Raw genomic sequence first — 14,308 nt, forward strand, 5'->3', positions numbered from 1 at the left:
TCCGGGGGATATTGATCTAATTCTATCTTCGTTCTTACATCAGAGGGAACGTGAAACAGGGATTGCTATTTTGATGTACTTTTATGGCCATAGATGAGCTGAAGGTGTGCAAGGCCTCTGAATAAGAAATCATAAAGCATATTTATTAATGATTACCTCCATGATATTGATGTTTCTAACTGCCGGCTCGGGAGGAGTCTGAACCAGCTTGAAGTATTGGACGTGACAGCACATTGAAAGCAAGTAATTATAACATTACACGGCCAATTCAATCCAGGCTGGCATTCACCAGACTGTGGAGTGATTTGACTCTGCATAATGGACAAGGCAAAAAACACACACATACTTTCATTCAGATGATTTTGGTGAGATTAGGATTAAGGTACGAGACTCGGTGGTGCTCAACAGTATAAGGGGTCAAATCTCCTAAAAGAATACTTCTTTATAGCTAAATCATTGTAACTGATTTAAACTGAAAATCCTCAGTATTCATGAGCGACTGACTGCAACGACAGAAAAACCTTTGTGTTTACATTCACATCTATGAGTTTGTGTGTTCTTGTGGGCGTCTCAACTTGATGCTGGCACATCTAACCCATGCAAAGAAATAGACCGTTGGAAACAGATCTTTTTTTTAGACAGTCGGAATCTGCAGACACTTTCAGATCTAAGCAAATCCGATTGGATCTGGATGGAGAGAGAACACAGAGGAAACATTTAGTTGCTGTGTTTGTGTGAACTTTAAGATGTCACTAGGGTTTCCTTTATTGCCCCACCTTACTTCACCTGCAGGGATACTGGAGCTGCATGAAGCAACAACTCAACCAACTGCATAAACTCTAATCAACCATCTCTGGATTGGTAAGTGCAAAAACCCTGCAGCCAAGCTAAGCCCAAGACATAATTAAAAATTCTAGTGGGGATCATAAAATGGTGAACTGTGAATAAATTGATGCACAAGATACCTGGAATAAATCTCATTTGATGCTTTGGTGCAGCCCCTAAAATAAGTCTTAGGTTAGAATGTTTTCCACACCGTGTGGCTTTAATGAAGATAACGTGGAATTAAAGGATTTTAACAACCTTGAATCTACTTGAGGGGGGAATTAAAGTGGGGAGTGGATGCTGATAGGTTAAATATGAAAACTTGTACAGACCTTAGCACGCTGCACTTTTTAAAAACACCAACTCAAAATATCTCTTGCTCCCCTGAACTAAAGCTACCCTGATAAATGAAGCTGCTTTGCATCGTGACTAGAAAGTGTATTGTTTGTGCTTAGAGGAACCAGGTAGGTTCAACTCTCCCTCCTGAATCCTGTGGCCTTAGAGTAATTGCACAATATATGAATGCATGTCTCTGCAGCCTGTACTGGTGGCCAAAGGGAGACCAGCTAATGTTTCCAGTGCATCATAAACAACAAGGGAAAAAAATCTTTAAACTGAAAATAATTTGGAAACTCATCGATTAATATGCAGTCGAACACTTAATTTCTGTGAATGAATTCATCTTATGCGATCAATGTGTAGCGGAGCCAGCTGTCTATCTCATACTCAGCCCTTTATTTGTTTTTCAAATGACAAATTGGGCAGCAGCTCCTGTAGGGGGATCATTCAGTTGCGCACGACTTGCTGACATCAATGGGGGACGAGGGATCCTGAAAAATTACTCCAGCGTCAGTGTGACGACAGTGAGCGGTGAGTATAAATGCTGGGACGGAAAGTTGTCTGCTCATACCTCCAGACTTGGCCTTTGCGGGTCATCAACCACTGCGAGAAGCTGAGAGCAAAACCAGCATCACTGTGCGCACAACGGGGACGAGCAGAACTTGGATCATTCAGGTAAGACTGGTGCGATTCAGAGCAACTTCTTGTAAAAAAGTAAGTAACTAAGTTCTGCTTGATGGTATGTAGGTGGATAAATTGTAGCCAATTACTCGTTATTTAAAGGTATTTTTGAGGTTCCTTTAAGTGCATGAACTTCAGTTTAGTCTCTTTCTGTGAAACAAGTTTAAACTGCTGCAGCTTTAGGATTTTAAATGTATATGAGAAATAAAGGACAGTAATTTACTTAAAGAAAAGCTGCACACAATAATCTGCGGTTGGATAAATGATCTCTGGTCGTTTTACATTTGTTTAAAAAAAAAGAAAAGAAGACGTTGGATGTTGATATTAAATCTGTAGTTTAGCCGTTTGTTTCTAGGTCAGTTCACTAAAATCCCTGTCCTGCGATCTGATTCCTCCACAGACGATCATCCAATTTACCATGAAGTCGATATGCCTTCTCCTCCTGGCTTCTCTCGTGCTCTGCAACTTGGCGGTGTCTGGAGGACAGGGCATCCCCGCTGACGATGACACGGACCGGAGGACCATCGACGATATCCTCCTACAGGGAGCAGGGAGTCTCCTGATACGCTCCATCCTCAAAAAGATGCATGAGGAAGACGACAGAAACGGTGCGTAAAATGTGCACGGGCTACATCTTGGATCAATTTGACAGAAGACACCGGATTTAATTGTATGCTACTTATCGTCATGGTGTTTAAAATATTTGATTTTCAGTTTAATTTATGTCAGTGATTATATTCCTACTTTCTCTTCATAGATATTTAGGTTTTGTGCTCGAGGCAGTTCTGATCTTTACGCATACGCTTGGATGTGTCCAGTTTGATCATTATAAATAAAGTTATAAATAAGGTGATACATTAAGTTTTAAATTGTGTTTTACATCGTGAAAATGGGAAAGATTATCCATCCAGTTTGATATGTTGCGTGGAATGTGAACCACCACACAGATTTGTGCGCAATTTACGCACGGGGAATATTTACAGTACAGGGATAGGCAACTCAAAGTCTTGTCTAATGTCTAATGTTGTATGTTCTCCAGACGGATTTTCCTCTCAGCCAGAATGGGTGACAAAAAGACAGCATCCCGGTAAGAGATACAGCGACGATTTGGAGAAGCGGCAGCATCCGGGGAGGAGAGAGGAGGACGAGGACGATGAGTACATGGACGTTCAAAAGAGACAGCACCCGGGAAAACGCGACGATGAAACGCACCAGTACACGGAGTTCCAGAAAAGGCAGCACCCAGGGAAGCGCTCCACGATGGGCTACATTTCTGACGAGCCCGTGGTGCTCCTGGAGAGCGAACTTTCTAAACGCCAGCACCCTGGCAAGCGCTACCTGCTGGTGCACAGCAAACGCCAGCACCCAGGTAAACGCCAGGGAGAGGGCGAGGAGGGAGACGTGGACTGGGACGCGGACGGAGACGAAGACCTCACGGGGTTGGAGAAGCGGCAACACCCCGGGAAACGGTTTTGGGATAACGCAAGTCCAGATTTGGGCACAAACAGTCCGTGCGATGTTTTGGACCCTACGAGCTGCAGCAAGTCCAATCTGCTGCTCGACTTTTTAGACAACATCAACAAGAGCCACGCCGAGGAGAAGAGACAACACCCGGGGAAAAGGTTTGCACCAGAGCAGGATCTAGTGACAGGAGAGTAGAGAGTGAAGAAAACTACCTCTGCTGTGCGTAAACTGATGTATTGTAAACAAATCAATGTGAAAATTAAGTGACCATAATGAATTATTAAAGTTGGAAAAAAGAAATTACATCCTTTGACATTTTGTGCAGCTGTTTTTTTTCATTTGGCAAATTACTGTATCATCATTGCAAAACATGAACCTGCTGTTTATTTACTTGGGGAGCTTGTGCGTAGGTAAGATTAATAATGACTTCTCACAAGAGGGCGTGTCCTATGTTAAACTTCAAGAATTAATTGTAGTTATAATTAGAATTAGCATTATTTAGTATTTTTTCAGTTGATGATGAAGTCAAGTCCAATATGGAAGCATTAGTCTACTGGCTTTTGCGACGTCGCCTCTGTGAGGCAACAGACGCTCGTCAGTACAGTTCATGCTTGAATCCAATCAAAGTGGCTGCGTTCACACTTAACGCAGAGAAACGTCATTCACTCACTGATTTGCTTCATTCTTTTGTACTTATGTAAAATATAACGAGTACCACCGCAAATAAATTGTGTCAGTTATTATTTTTCTACATATTCTTGCATGGATTGAGTTTATTTAACCTAATGTTGTAAATTGGAAGAAGAAAAAACTAACACCAATGTTTTTGTTGGACAATAAAGTGCATTGGTCAAAATGTATTATTTGCTTTGTTTGCAGTAAGTGCACTCCTCACTGAGCGGAAAATCTTTGAAACTGCTGATTCAACCCAACTTAGTCTAATTAGTGTGTATGGTCCAACAAAGCATTGGCCCTGACTTTGTCTCAGTGAGAATGATTAATGGAGTTGAGTAAGAAGAGTGTCAGGCATCCTCCTCTCTGTTTAATTGGGCTTATTCCATCAGAGGCTCCAGAGCAGCTGTCCACGGGCCTGATCAATATGCAGATTATTCATGAGCCATGTGAGCTAGAGATGGAGATCTAATGGTGGAGATACCACACTGAAACACACACACACAGAGGGAGGAAGAGAGAGATCATAAAAAGTCTCAAACACACTTGGGTGAATGTCGAAACTGTAGTTCAGTGATTTCCAACTGTTGTGGTTTACAAACTCTGGAAAACGGAGCAAAGTCTGTACTTGTGAGCCCTAATCACAGGTTTAGTCTTAATGAGGACTAAAGTTCAATCAAAGACTGATTTGTCATTTTCAGCCTGTTTAATATGAATCACTATTCAAGGCCCGACTGAGTAAAAGTATTGATTTTGCAACAAAGAAGCAAGATTTAAAAATGATTTAGCTACAGAACATAATTTTGCATTCACCTCAACTTTCGGCCATGAGTAACTCCTCAGATTTATGGTCCTGATCCCGCAGACTCAGACGGTTGAGATGAACCTACCGATTTAATTTGCTCGTGACTGGAACAACCCACTACGGCATGATGACCTTTGGGCCCTTATTGGCCCCGTGTTTCTCCTCTTCTATTCTATATCAAGCTGCCTTGTGCCCGTTCACTTAAGTGCACTGGGGCATCTCAACTGTATTTTTCCTGCAGAGCCCCAGAGCTTTGGGCCGTAAGTATAAAGGCCTATATCTTATAAAACTATATATGCTATAATGCAGGGCCGACTTCAAGGATCTTATTATTTCATGTCATGTTGTGATTCATATTCCAGGACAAACCTTCAATGAATTCAATTTCTCCCAAACCAACTGAGACACAATTAACTTGAGGCCCTTAGGCAGTTTCAAAATATGCACATACACTAAAGACAGACAAAAATCTTGGCTTTCAGCAACCACTCGCCAGAATCTGCAGTAGTCATCAGGAGATGTAGCCACGGTAGCCAGGTCCTGTCGATACACGTGCTTGACCAATCATGAGCCATGTCTCAGCTGTCAATCATGATGTTTCCCCCCAGTTTTAGAGCAAATAACTAGTTAAAAACAAAAGTTGCTGGAAAACATTCACACTTGAACGGTGGTAAGAAACCATCTTTTTAAAAAAAATGTATTTAATATGTACTTGGACTTTTTAGGTTTGTCCATGTCCCATCTGCTCACATGGAGGAGGAGGGAATTATAGTTTATACTTCTGCCAGACAACAGGTGGCGATTGAGATACTTTGGCTTCACTTTGGGTAGCAGTCATAGCGTCCATCTTTATACAGTCTGTAGCTGTGTCCCAATTGGCGTTCATGGGTTGCTTAGACTGCAAAGGCCGAACCGAAACGAGACGGTCAGGCCTGTGGAGGATTTCTGTGATTTGCGTCACCAGCTTGTCCTACTCTTACCGCTGTCGCCTAGCAACAGAGCTGTAGTTGGACACAACGAGAAAAATACCACTTGTTTTTTTTTAATCTTGTGTACCGCCTGATACTCACATTTAAAAGTGCAAGCATCGGACATTTTGGTCTTGTTGCTTGCCAGTGCCGGCAGTTTGTCACCAAAGTGCAATGAATCCTGGGAAAGGGTTGGCCTGAGAAGGATCCACCTGTTGGAGCCTCTTTTGCTGGAGAAGTTGAAATTAATTTTATGCTAATTAGTGCCATAATGTTTAAGCACTTAAATTGTGTTTTACAACATGAAAATGGGAAAGAATATCCCTCCAGTTTGATATGTACCATGGAATTTGAACGACCACACTGATTAGTGTGCAATTTAGGCACGGGGAAACCCATTGTTACGGGGAAACCCATCGTTACAGTACAGGTACACCCAATCAAAGTCTTGAGGCTTCTTGAATTAGCTAATGTAATGTTTTATTTTCTCCAGAGGGATTTTCCTCTCAGACAGAATGGGTGACAAAAAGACGGCATAGAGAGATAGAGCGACAATTTGGAGAAGCGGCAGCATCCGGGGAGGAGAGAGGAGGACGATGAGTACTTGGACGTTCAAAAGAGTCGGCAGCCGGGGAAAGAAAAACGCATTTGTCAACTTCATTTGAAGGAGCCTTCAAAACAGGACAGCCTGGTGACGCAATCGATCTTCCAATGCAGCCTCTGAAGGATGCAGGCCTCTGAATTGAGACACAGCCATAGACTGTATATTAAGAGGACACAGCTTACGTGTACGACCAATTCAATCTATATATAAGGAAACTAGCAAACACTCACATGTCACAAGTGGCTGACAGACTCCAGCTGATGGATGTGAGCTGACAACAGTTTGATCCAGTGTGGCTGTGGTGGGGACATGTTGTTGTGCGTTTCGTCTGGTTTGTCCCTCGTCTCGTCCCGTACAGTCAGGAAGGTTGGTCACATGACCAGGCTGCTGCTGCTGCTGCTGCAGCTGGAGTTCGAGCTGTCACACAAACCAAACTAACAACAACACAGCGGCGGTGGGACACGTTTGTGAGTAGAAATGATCCCTCGGGTTGTTAACTCCGAGGCGTTTTGGTTTTGTGGAGCTGGAAGTTGCTTGTGTCCGCAGAGAAACGGTAGAAACGGGGGCTACAGAGAGCGATAGCTGCTGCTAGCATGGTCCTGCTAACGTTACATTGTTGTCCAGTAGCACGGCGGCTAACGTTACATAAATATTAGACACTTCATATGTACACATCACACACAACACAGCACTCGCTATATCTGCTTGTGTAGTTGTGTTTGTGTGGATCAAACGAGTTGTCAATGTGTATTAACTGCTAGTTAACGTTAGCCGCCCTAAAACCTGCTATAAGTTCATTATAATGGAGAAGTTTTAAACAAGATCAAGTCACGATAACACGTTTGATGTGTATGTTTCCTCTTAAAGCTGCTTTGATGTCTGCTCCTTCGCTGTTATCCAAAATAAAGTGGACCACATTACATTTTACCATAGTTAGGATCCTATCTCATGGTTTACAGCTGAATCTGAACAGTATTTTATACCAAGAAGGACGTTTTGTGTATTTCTTTTTATCTTTTAATTTCACATGCCTTCATATTTAAAACTGCCTCTCATATTTTAGTATGATTCTCAGTGTGTCTCTGCATTGAAGTGTGTTTTTAATGGTTTGGCATTAAAGACTAAAAGCTCCCAATCAGAGTGTAAATCTGTGTTGGATTCAGCACAAATATAAAATACCTAAATTAACTGCATGTCATTAATGGATCCAGTTCGGGCGTGGCAATAAAACAATAAAAGTAATTATCGCTATTTAAATTTCATCACTGGCAATATAATAAAGGTCTAATATATATTGTTGTATCGGTTATGCAAGCTCAGTGAGGAGGTATAACACATAATTTATCTACCTTCTATCTATCTAAGAGCCAAAATCGGTCTTTTAAAGTTCAAAGAAAAATTGTTGTGAGGTTTATCATAATTATCGTTATTGACTGACATTACATTTTTCATCTTGATTTTGGCCGTATCATCCAGTCCTAGATTTAGTTCAATTTATGTTTGTCTCGTTCTTCAGTGTCCTGGGTTTTTCTTTGGCGTGATGGAGCTGCTATGGGGTGGGTTGTACACCCTGTGACATGGGGGCCAAAGCAGGATCCTCCCACCTTGCACCTCTTCTCTGACAACACAGTCGACCGCCGTCATGGCCTCCAGCTACCCTCCCCCCTTTGAGGGCACAGGTGAGGTGAAGGAGGGCTTTCTTTGCCCTCTGTGCCTGAAAGACCTTCAGTCGTTCTACCAACTCCAAGACCACTACGAAGAGGAGCACTCCGGGGATGAACGCCATGTGAGGGGGCAGCTCAAAAGTGAGTCTTCCATATTGTGGAAAAGTCATTGCACTGCCCCATTTTGCCACAAGATTAAACCCAGACTCTGATTTGTATGTTCTCCAATGTTGAATGTGAGTTAATGTTATGGCTGATTAGTTTAGATCCAAGGACACTGCAACACAGTGTCACTGCACTATTGTAAACGGTCGCCAGGATGAACTGGCAGAATAGTTTGCTGCACTTTTGTTTCAGGGAGGGACAATAGATGGAAAAGTAAAATGATGATGAGTTGCACTCAAATAAGAGATTAATCACCTTTAGTGTACACTGTTTAAAAATGATTTCTCCTCCTTTCTTTTCATGGAATCTCTCTCAATGTCTTTGTGCACAGGTTTGGTTCAAAAAGCAAAGAAAGCCAAAGACAAGCTCTTAAAGAGGGATGGTGATGACAGACCGGATACTGGCAGTTATGAGTCCTTCTACTATGGTGGAGTGGACCCTTACATGTGGGAGCCTCAGGAACTGGGTAAGACGATAGTAATGGAAGAAAATAAAAAGAAGCTTTACCAGATTTCTTATATAATATACTGACAATAACTGTTCCTTTTCCTTTTGTAGGAGCAGCTAGAAGTCATCTGGATTTATTCAAAAAACACCGGGCAGCCAGGATAGACCATTATGTGATTGAGGTCAACAAGCTCATCATCAGACTGGAGAAGGTGTGTTTACAGTAGCAATTCACAGCTCATTTAAACCATAATGTTCTTCCTGCAGTTGTCGATATTAGATTTGAACACGGGCTCCACTGTGCTTCTCATTTATCATGAAAACTGTTGTTTCAGTTGACATCGTTTGACAGGATCAACTCAGATGCTGCCAAAATCCGAGGTTTGTCCGCTTGCACGAGTCCTCTCAGTTTATGTTAATATATATTATGGTAAACTAATGAATGTTTATCCTCCTTTATAGCCATTGAGAAGTCTGTAGTTTCATGGGTGAGCGACTCAGACGTCCCGTTTTGTCCCGACTGTGGAAACAAGTTCAACATTCGGAACAGGAGGCACCACTGTCGTCTCTGTGGGTCCATCATGTGTAGAAAGTGCATGGAGTTTGTCCCATTACCTTTAGCCCGTATGTATGAACTAAATATTACAGAAACTCCTCATACGTCTTGATGAAGTTACGTTTTCCAATTGGGTCTCGTTGCTGTGAATTATTTGCTCTTTCTTCACAGAAAAGCTGATTAATGGGACGCGAGAAGCCCTGTGTGTTCACGGGAGCCCCGGTCACTCCCAGTCTCCCCCAGCAGGAGGTGGCAGCAGTAGCATGGGCTCCAGGAGAGGCAGCATCAGCAGCCTGAGCAGCGTGACCTCCATGCTGGAGGAGAAGGACGACGAGAAGATCCGCTGCTGCCACCACTGCATGGACACACTGATGAAGATACAGCAGAAACTGGAGGAGAAGGACCACATGCCTGATATAGTGAAACTTTATGAGGTTAGTAAATAAAACCTAAAAAGGATTATTTCAGAACTCACTATCTGCCTCTTGATCAGGTCCCAGTTGTTGATTCTTCAAGCAGTCTTGAGTTTACTCTGCTGTATCCGTCCCACCGTGCAGTGTTTGTCTTTTGGGGTTTCCTGTTGTTCACTTGCTCTAAACTTTCTTCCTGTCAGAGGCTGAGGATGTGCATGGACAAAGTGGATGAAAGGGCTCCAGAATACATCCGGATGGCTGAGTCGCTCAAGTAAGCCTCATATAAAGCAGTTATTTTAATAATGATAGAAATCAGCCTTTATTGCAGGGACTGTTTTATTTCTTACTGTCATATTCTTTAACAGTGCCGGGGAAACTACATACAACCTTGACACTGCCGGTGGACTCCGACTGGAAGTACAGAAATACTATGAACTCATCGATGCGTTAAGGTACAAGCAATTCCTGAATTACTGTTTCTAAAATTGAATATAACTTCTTTATCATGTTTATCACATATGGAGTTTTACAAGATTAACTATGTTTTATTGGCAGTAAGAGGATTTTAACACTAGGAGTTAAAGATGATCCACAACCACGTCCTAAGGCGCTGCAGCTGCAGAAGATGGTCCGATACACAGCCACACTATTTGTTCAGGTGAGACCATGTACAGAAAGGGTGAAACATACATTCACACACACTAGATACTAAACCTATTAGGTGGTAGGTGGTTTTTACAGCTGTTATTTAAATTCAGTCTTTCTGAAATCAAAGTATAAAACATATAAACAATTGGAAATAATAGTGAAAACAAATCACTTCCCCCTGAGAAATAAATCTAAAATCTGAATGGGATTATACTGTATCTTTCAAGCATTCTGTTACATTTACGCAGTATTCCTATTACAAATGTATTTCGACCTTGATCCTTCCTTTCACTGAACTCCCTCATTCTTTGTGTCCTCCCTGTTTCAGGAGAAGCTGTTAGGCCTCATGTCTTTACCCACTAAGGATAAATATGGAGAGCTGAAAGAAAAGAAGAAACAAGAACAAGAGAAGAGACTCCAACAAGAGAGACTGGTGAGATTATGTACTCAAACTTCTGTCTTGATTTTTCATCAGTCAAACAGGTACTGAAAGTTTGTTCTTTGTTTGCTTCCTTGCTCAACAGGCATCCCAGGAGACCCTGAAGAGGAGGCAGGAGTCTGAGAGAAACCGTCCACCCGTCAGTACCAACGGGGAGCTGCCGCAAGCCCCTAGAGTGCCGCGCATGACCAAAGCTGCCGGCTGGTTGCCCTCCGCAGACTCTGGTCATACACGCAGTGAGTTCGAAGACCCCCTCCTACAGCAGATTGAGAACATTCAGTCGTTCCTCCGTCAAGCACGAGAGGCCCAGAGAGCAGACGAGGTTGCCATGTTAGAGGAGAACCTGCGTCAGCTGCAGGACGAATACGACCAGCAGCAGACCAGTCTGGCCATCGCTCTCTCCCAGAAGCTGGCTAAGGAGGAGAGCTTGCAGCAGGGGGAGTTCCATCGCCTTGAGGCCCGGGAACGGGAGGAAAGGGAGGAACGGGAACACTGGGGCCCTGCTGTGAGCTCCACTCAGTCCTCCTTCACCATGGAGAGGTCTCTAGATATCAGCCCAGTGGTCGTCTTCCAGGGAGAGCAAGACACTGCAGCAGAGGAGCTGACTCCTAAAGCTGAGAGGAGCCCGGCGTCTCTAAGAGCGTTTCCTGCTCTCACAAGCCAGGAGGAGTCGCCTCCTCGTCTGAGGAGCTTAGGGGGACACATAACTCCCCCTGGTGGTGAAGGGCAGAATAGCACCTCCCTTAATCCTTTTGATGAGGAGGACTCTACTCCCACTGAGGAGGATCCCAACAATCCTTTCTCAGAAGACATCAAGAGGGAACACAAAGACGTACCCAACGGGAAGAAAATATACAACCCTTTTGATGAAGATGTCCAGGAGGACGCTCAGGCCGACACCGCGGCCGGGAACCCCTTTGAGGCGGATGACAACACCGACACTCGTAACCCTTTCATGGAGGCCTCTGGGAATTCCCCAGGAGTATCAACCAATCCCTTTGACAGGGAAGATGATGGTGAGGCTTTGCCCGATTTGGACATGATAGAGGAGGAACTGCTGCTGCAGCAGATCGACAACATTAGGGCCTACATTTTTGATGCCAAGCTCAGCGGCCGCCTTGACGAGGTGGAGCTCCTGTCAGAGAATCTGAGAGAGCTACAGCACACCCTACAGGAGCAGAAGAAAAAGAAGCACTGACAACTTTTCTTAAAAATCCCCCTGATCACCTGCTACTTACCAAGTCCTGCAAGGCTAGTTCACTTTACATGACTAATGAGCCCGCTGAGTTTAGTATGGGTGAAGTCTGCAAGAAAGATTAGGTCTGTCCCAAAATTACATGTACTAGAGACAAGTAGTCTGGAACGATTCATTTTCAAACACCTTTCTAAACCACTTATCCTGCACAGAGGGCTGGAGCCAATCCCAGCATGCACAGTTTCTAAGCACCACAAGTAAAACATGTCTATTTGTACAGGCAGCGTTGCTGATCTCCAGTTGCATCAGTGCAAACATGAACAATAGAAGATGGAAGAATGCCACTGTAAAGATTGTTGTAATGGGACCAATGGCTGGTCCTTTGAGTTGTGTCTGACTGTGGTCTTGTGGAAGTCAGCATGTGTGATTTGGCTTCCTCTGCCAGAAACTATGAATGAAGACATAACAAGTTACCATGGCGACGGTCGAACAAACTTGCCATGGGATCGAATGATGCACAAAATCCATTATTCATCATTTCAAGAGTTTTTCTTCCAAGGAAATTAAGTGGCAGTATCAAAAAGTGTCAAAATTGAAGAACCATAACCTGAGATTTTATTTTTATTCCACACACTCTTCCTCCATGTCAAAAACCTATTGCTTGCATTACCCACAATGCAACTCAGCTCTCCACAGGTCAGTTGGATATATGGATGTTTCTTCATCGGCTGAAATCTACATCAGATGTTTCTCTGCAGCCACATAAAGTTTTAAATAACTGCTCGTCACATATACAGAAATAATCCCCCTTAGAGCTGTGACACTATCACGTGAAAAATCAACTTGTGGTTTTTGAAATTCTTACTGTTTGTTTAATTTATGCCAAAGAACTGAACCATGACTGTTGTAACTGGAACATGAACTATTGTTATAACATCTCTTTCTTTAATGAGACACAAAATGAATTAGACTTTTGAGACTGTTTGGGGGCAATTTGGTTTTTGAAGGAGCCTGATCATTAAATATATTAAGATATTTATAGATTTTTAATCACAGGCTCAAATTAATAATGCCGTCTCACCACTTGCAGCTCTGCAGTAGTTGTTGCAGCACCTATGACTCTTCCCTCATAGATTTGAAAGGGGGATTAAATCTCCATTCCACAGAATTAGGCCATTTTTGTTGCTTGTCAAATATACTGACGTATCTGATCCTGAGGACGTTTACCATGAATCACACTGATACTAACTACTGGTGTATTTGCATAACATTATTAGAAAGGGTTTTGTTCCAGCAGCGTATTATTTCAGTTTCCGTTAGTTTTTTGTTTTAAACATCAAATTAATTCATCATATGAGCCTGTTCCTGTTCTGCATGGTTGACTTGATCGAGGAGATTAAACTCAGTGTTCTGTGCATCTGGTTAGTGTCTCGGTCAGCTTTGACATTTGAGACGTTTATTCTTAAAAGTTGCGTCGTATTTGCCACAGTGAGCAAAGTGAACTAAAGTTTTTCCACGTTGTACTGTGCGCCCCCTGCTGGTTGTGATCTCGATGTTTACAGTGGCTGCCCCTGATCTAAGCGAGGATCAGGGGTTGCATGATTTGTGTGTTTGTGAGTCTCTGAAGTGCTGTTTGATGCTGTACTTTCTATCGAGCTCGTGGCCAAGCTTGTCTTCCTGCTTTTAGTTTTTTTGTTTTCATATTAGGACAAATCGATCGGTTGACACGCCGCCCTTGTTCCGTGCTGTTGGATAAGATCTGTTTGTAAAGCATGTGATTCGTTCGCTTGTTTCATCTCAGACGTCCAGTCAAAGTTCGTCCAGCCGGCTTGTTGCAGCACTCACCATGTACATACTTAACACTACTTTCTAACACACATTGTAGGCAACTTTTACGTCAACGAACAAGGCACAAGATTTCACTAAAATTGCAGTGTGTACAAAAATGTGACGACTAAATCCTTTGGTCAGGGCTACATCTTAGACATATTTACACTACATGAATGCCAGCAAGTATTATCACTCAGTCAGTGCTGCTACATCTGTCCTTAAGGGAATCTTTCCTGTCACTCAGTCTGTATTTCTCTTCATAGACACAAGCGTTTGTGTTGCCTGTTAATCTCACACTGCTCATCAGGAGATCGTGAGCTGAACGTTTAGTGACAGTGTGAATAACTCGAGGAGCAGCTTCTCAATGTGTTGATTTTAGCTTTGGAAGTACTGACTAACTCTGCTGTATTTAAAAACTAACTACAAACTTCTGGACACGCGCAGATGTCTCTGTATTAACTTTAGGAAACTCCCATCTCAGCACCAATAAAAAACAAAGTTGTCTACAGTAAATTATGTTTGTATTTCTCCTTCTTTCATAAATGCATTGATCTTTCACTCACTTATAATTACTCTGTACTTTTTTCCTTTCA

General features: G+C 42.8%; 2 protein-coding genes across 2 annotated transcripts; both read left to right on the forward strand.

Moving 5' to 3' along the window:
* Positions 1-1,705: 1,705 nt before the first annotated feature.
* trh (thyrotropin-releasing hormone) lies at positions 1,706-4,169 on the forward strand. The gene is made up of 3 exons (XM_035159648.2): positions 1,706-1,839; positions 2,246-2,453; positions 2,885-4,169. Exons 2-3 carry the CDS (start codon positions 2,264-2,266, stop codon positions 3,502-3,504), a joined length of 810 nt encoding a protein of 269 aa, XP_035015539.1. The 5' UTR covers positions 1,706-1,839; positions 2,246-2,263; the 3' UTR covers positions 3,505-4,169.
* A 3,705-nt stretch (positions 4,170-7,874) lies between these two features.
* Positions 7,875-14,228, forward strand: LOC118110848 (rabenosyn-5). Its single transcript, XM_035158965.2, has 11 exons — positions 7,875-8,163; positions 8,519-8,653; positions 8,746-8,846; positions 8,970-9,015; positions 9,097-9,258; positions 9,362-9,624; positions 9,804-9,874; positions 9,969-10,055; positions 10,159-10,261; positions 10,580-10,684; positions 10,776-14,228. Exons 1-11 carry the CDS (start codon positions 8,001-8,003, stop codon positions 11,886-11,888), a joined length of 2,349 nt encoding a protein of 782 aa, XP_035014856.1. The 5' UTR covers positions 7,875-8,000; the 3' UTR covers positions 11,889-14,228.
* The last annotated feature ends 80 nt before the right edge of the window (positions 14,229-14,308 follow it).

The sequence above is a fragment of the Hippoglossus stenolepis genome, chromosome 6, assembly GCF_022539355.2.
Source record: "Hippoglossus stenolepis isolate QCI-W04-F060 chromosome 6, HSTE1.2, whole genome shotgun sequence".
In the NCBI taxonomy this organism is placed as follows: Eukaryota; Metazoa; Chordata; class Actinopteri; order Pleuronectiformes; family Pleuronectidae; genus Hippoglossus; species Hippoglossus stenolepis.

Excerpts from the sequence above, each read along its gene's own strand:
- LOC118110848 (XM_035158965.2), top strand. The coding sequence starts at position 8,001 with ATGGCCTCCAGCTACCCTCCCCCCTTTGAGGGCACAGGTGAGGTGAAG. Across the intron at positions 9,259-9,361 it reads TGTCCCATTACCTTTAGCCC|AAAAGCTGATTAATGGGACG; the intron begins GTATGTATGAAC and ends CTTTCTTCACAG. Across the intron at positions 9,625-9,803 it reads ATATAGTGAAACTTTATGAG|AGGCTGAGGATGTGCATGGA; the intron begins GTTAGTAAATAA and ends TCTTCCTGTCAG.
- trh (XM_035159648.2), top strand. The coding sequence starts at position 2,264 with ATGAAGTCGATATGCCTTCTCCTCCTGGCTTCTCTCGTGCTCTGCAAC. Across the intron at positions 2,454-2,884 it reads TGAGGAAGACGACAGAAACG|ACGGATTTTCCTCTCAGCCA; the intron begins GTGCGTAAAATG and ends TATGTTCTCCAG.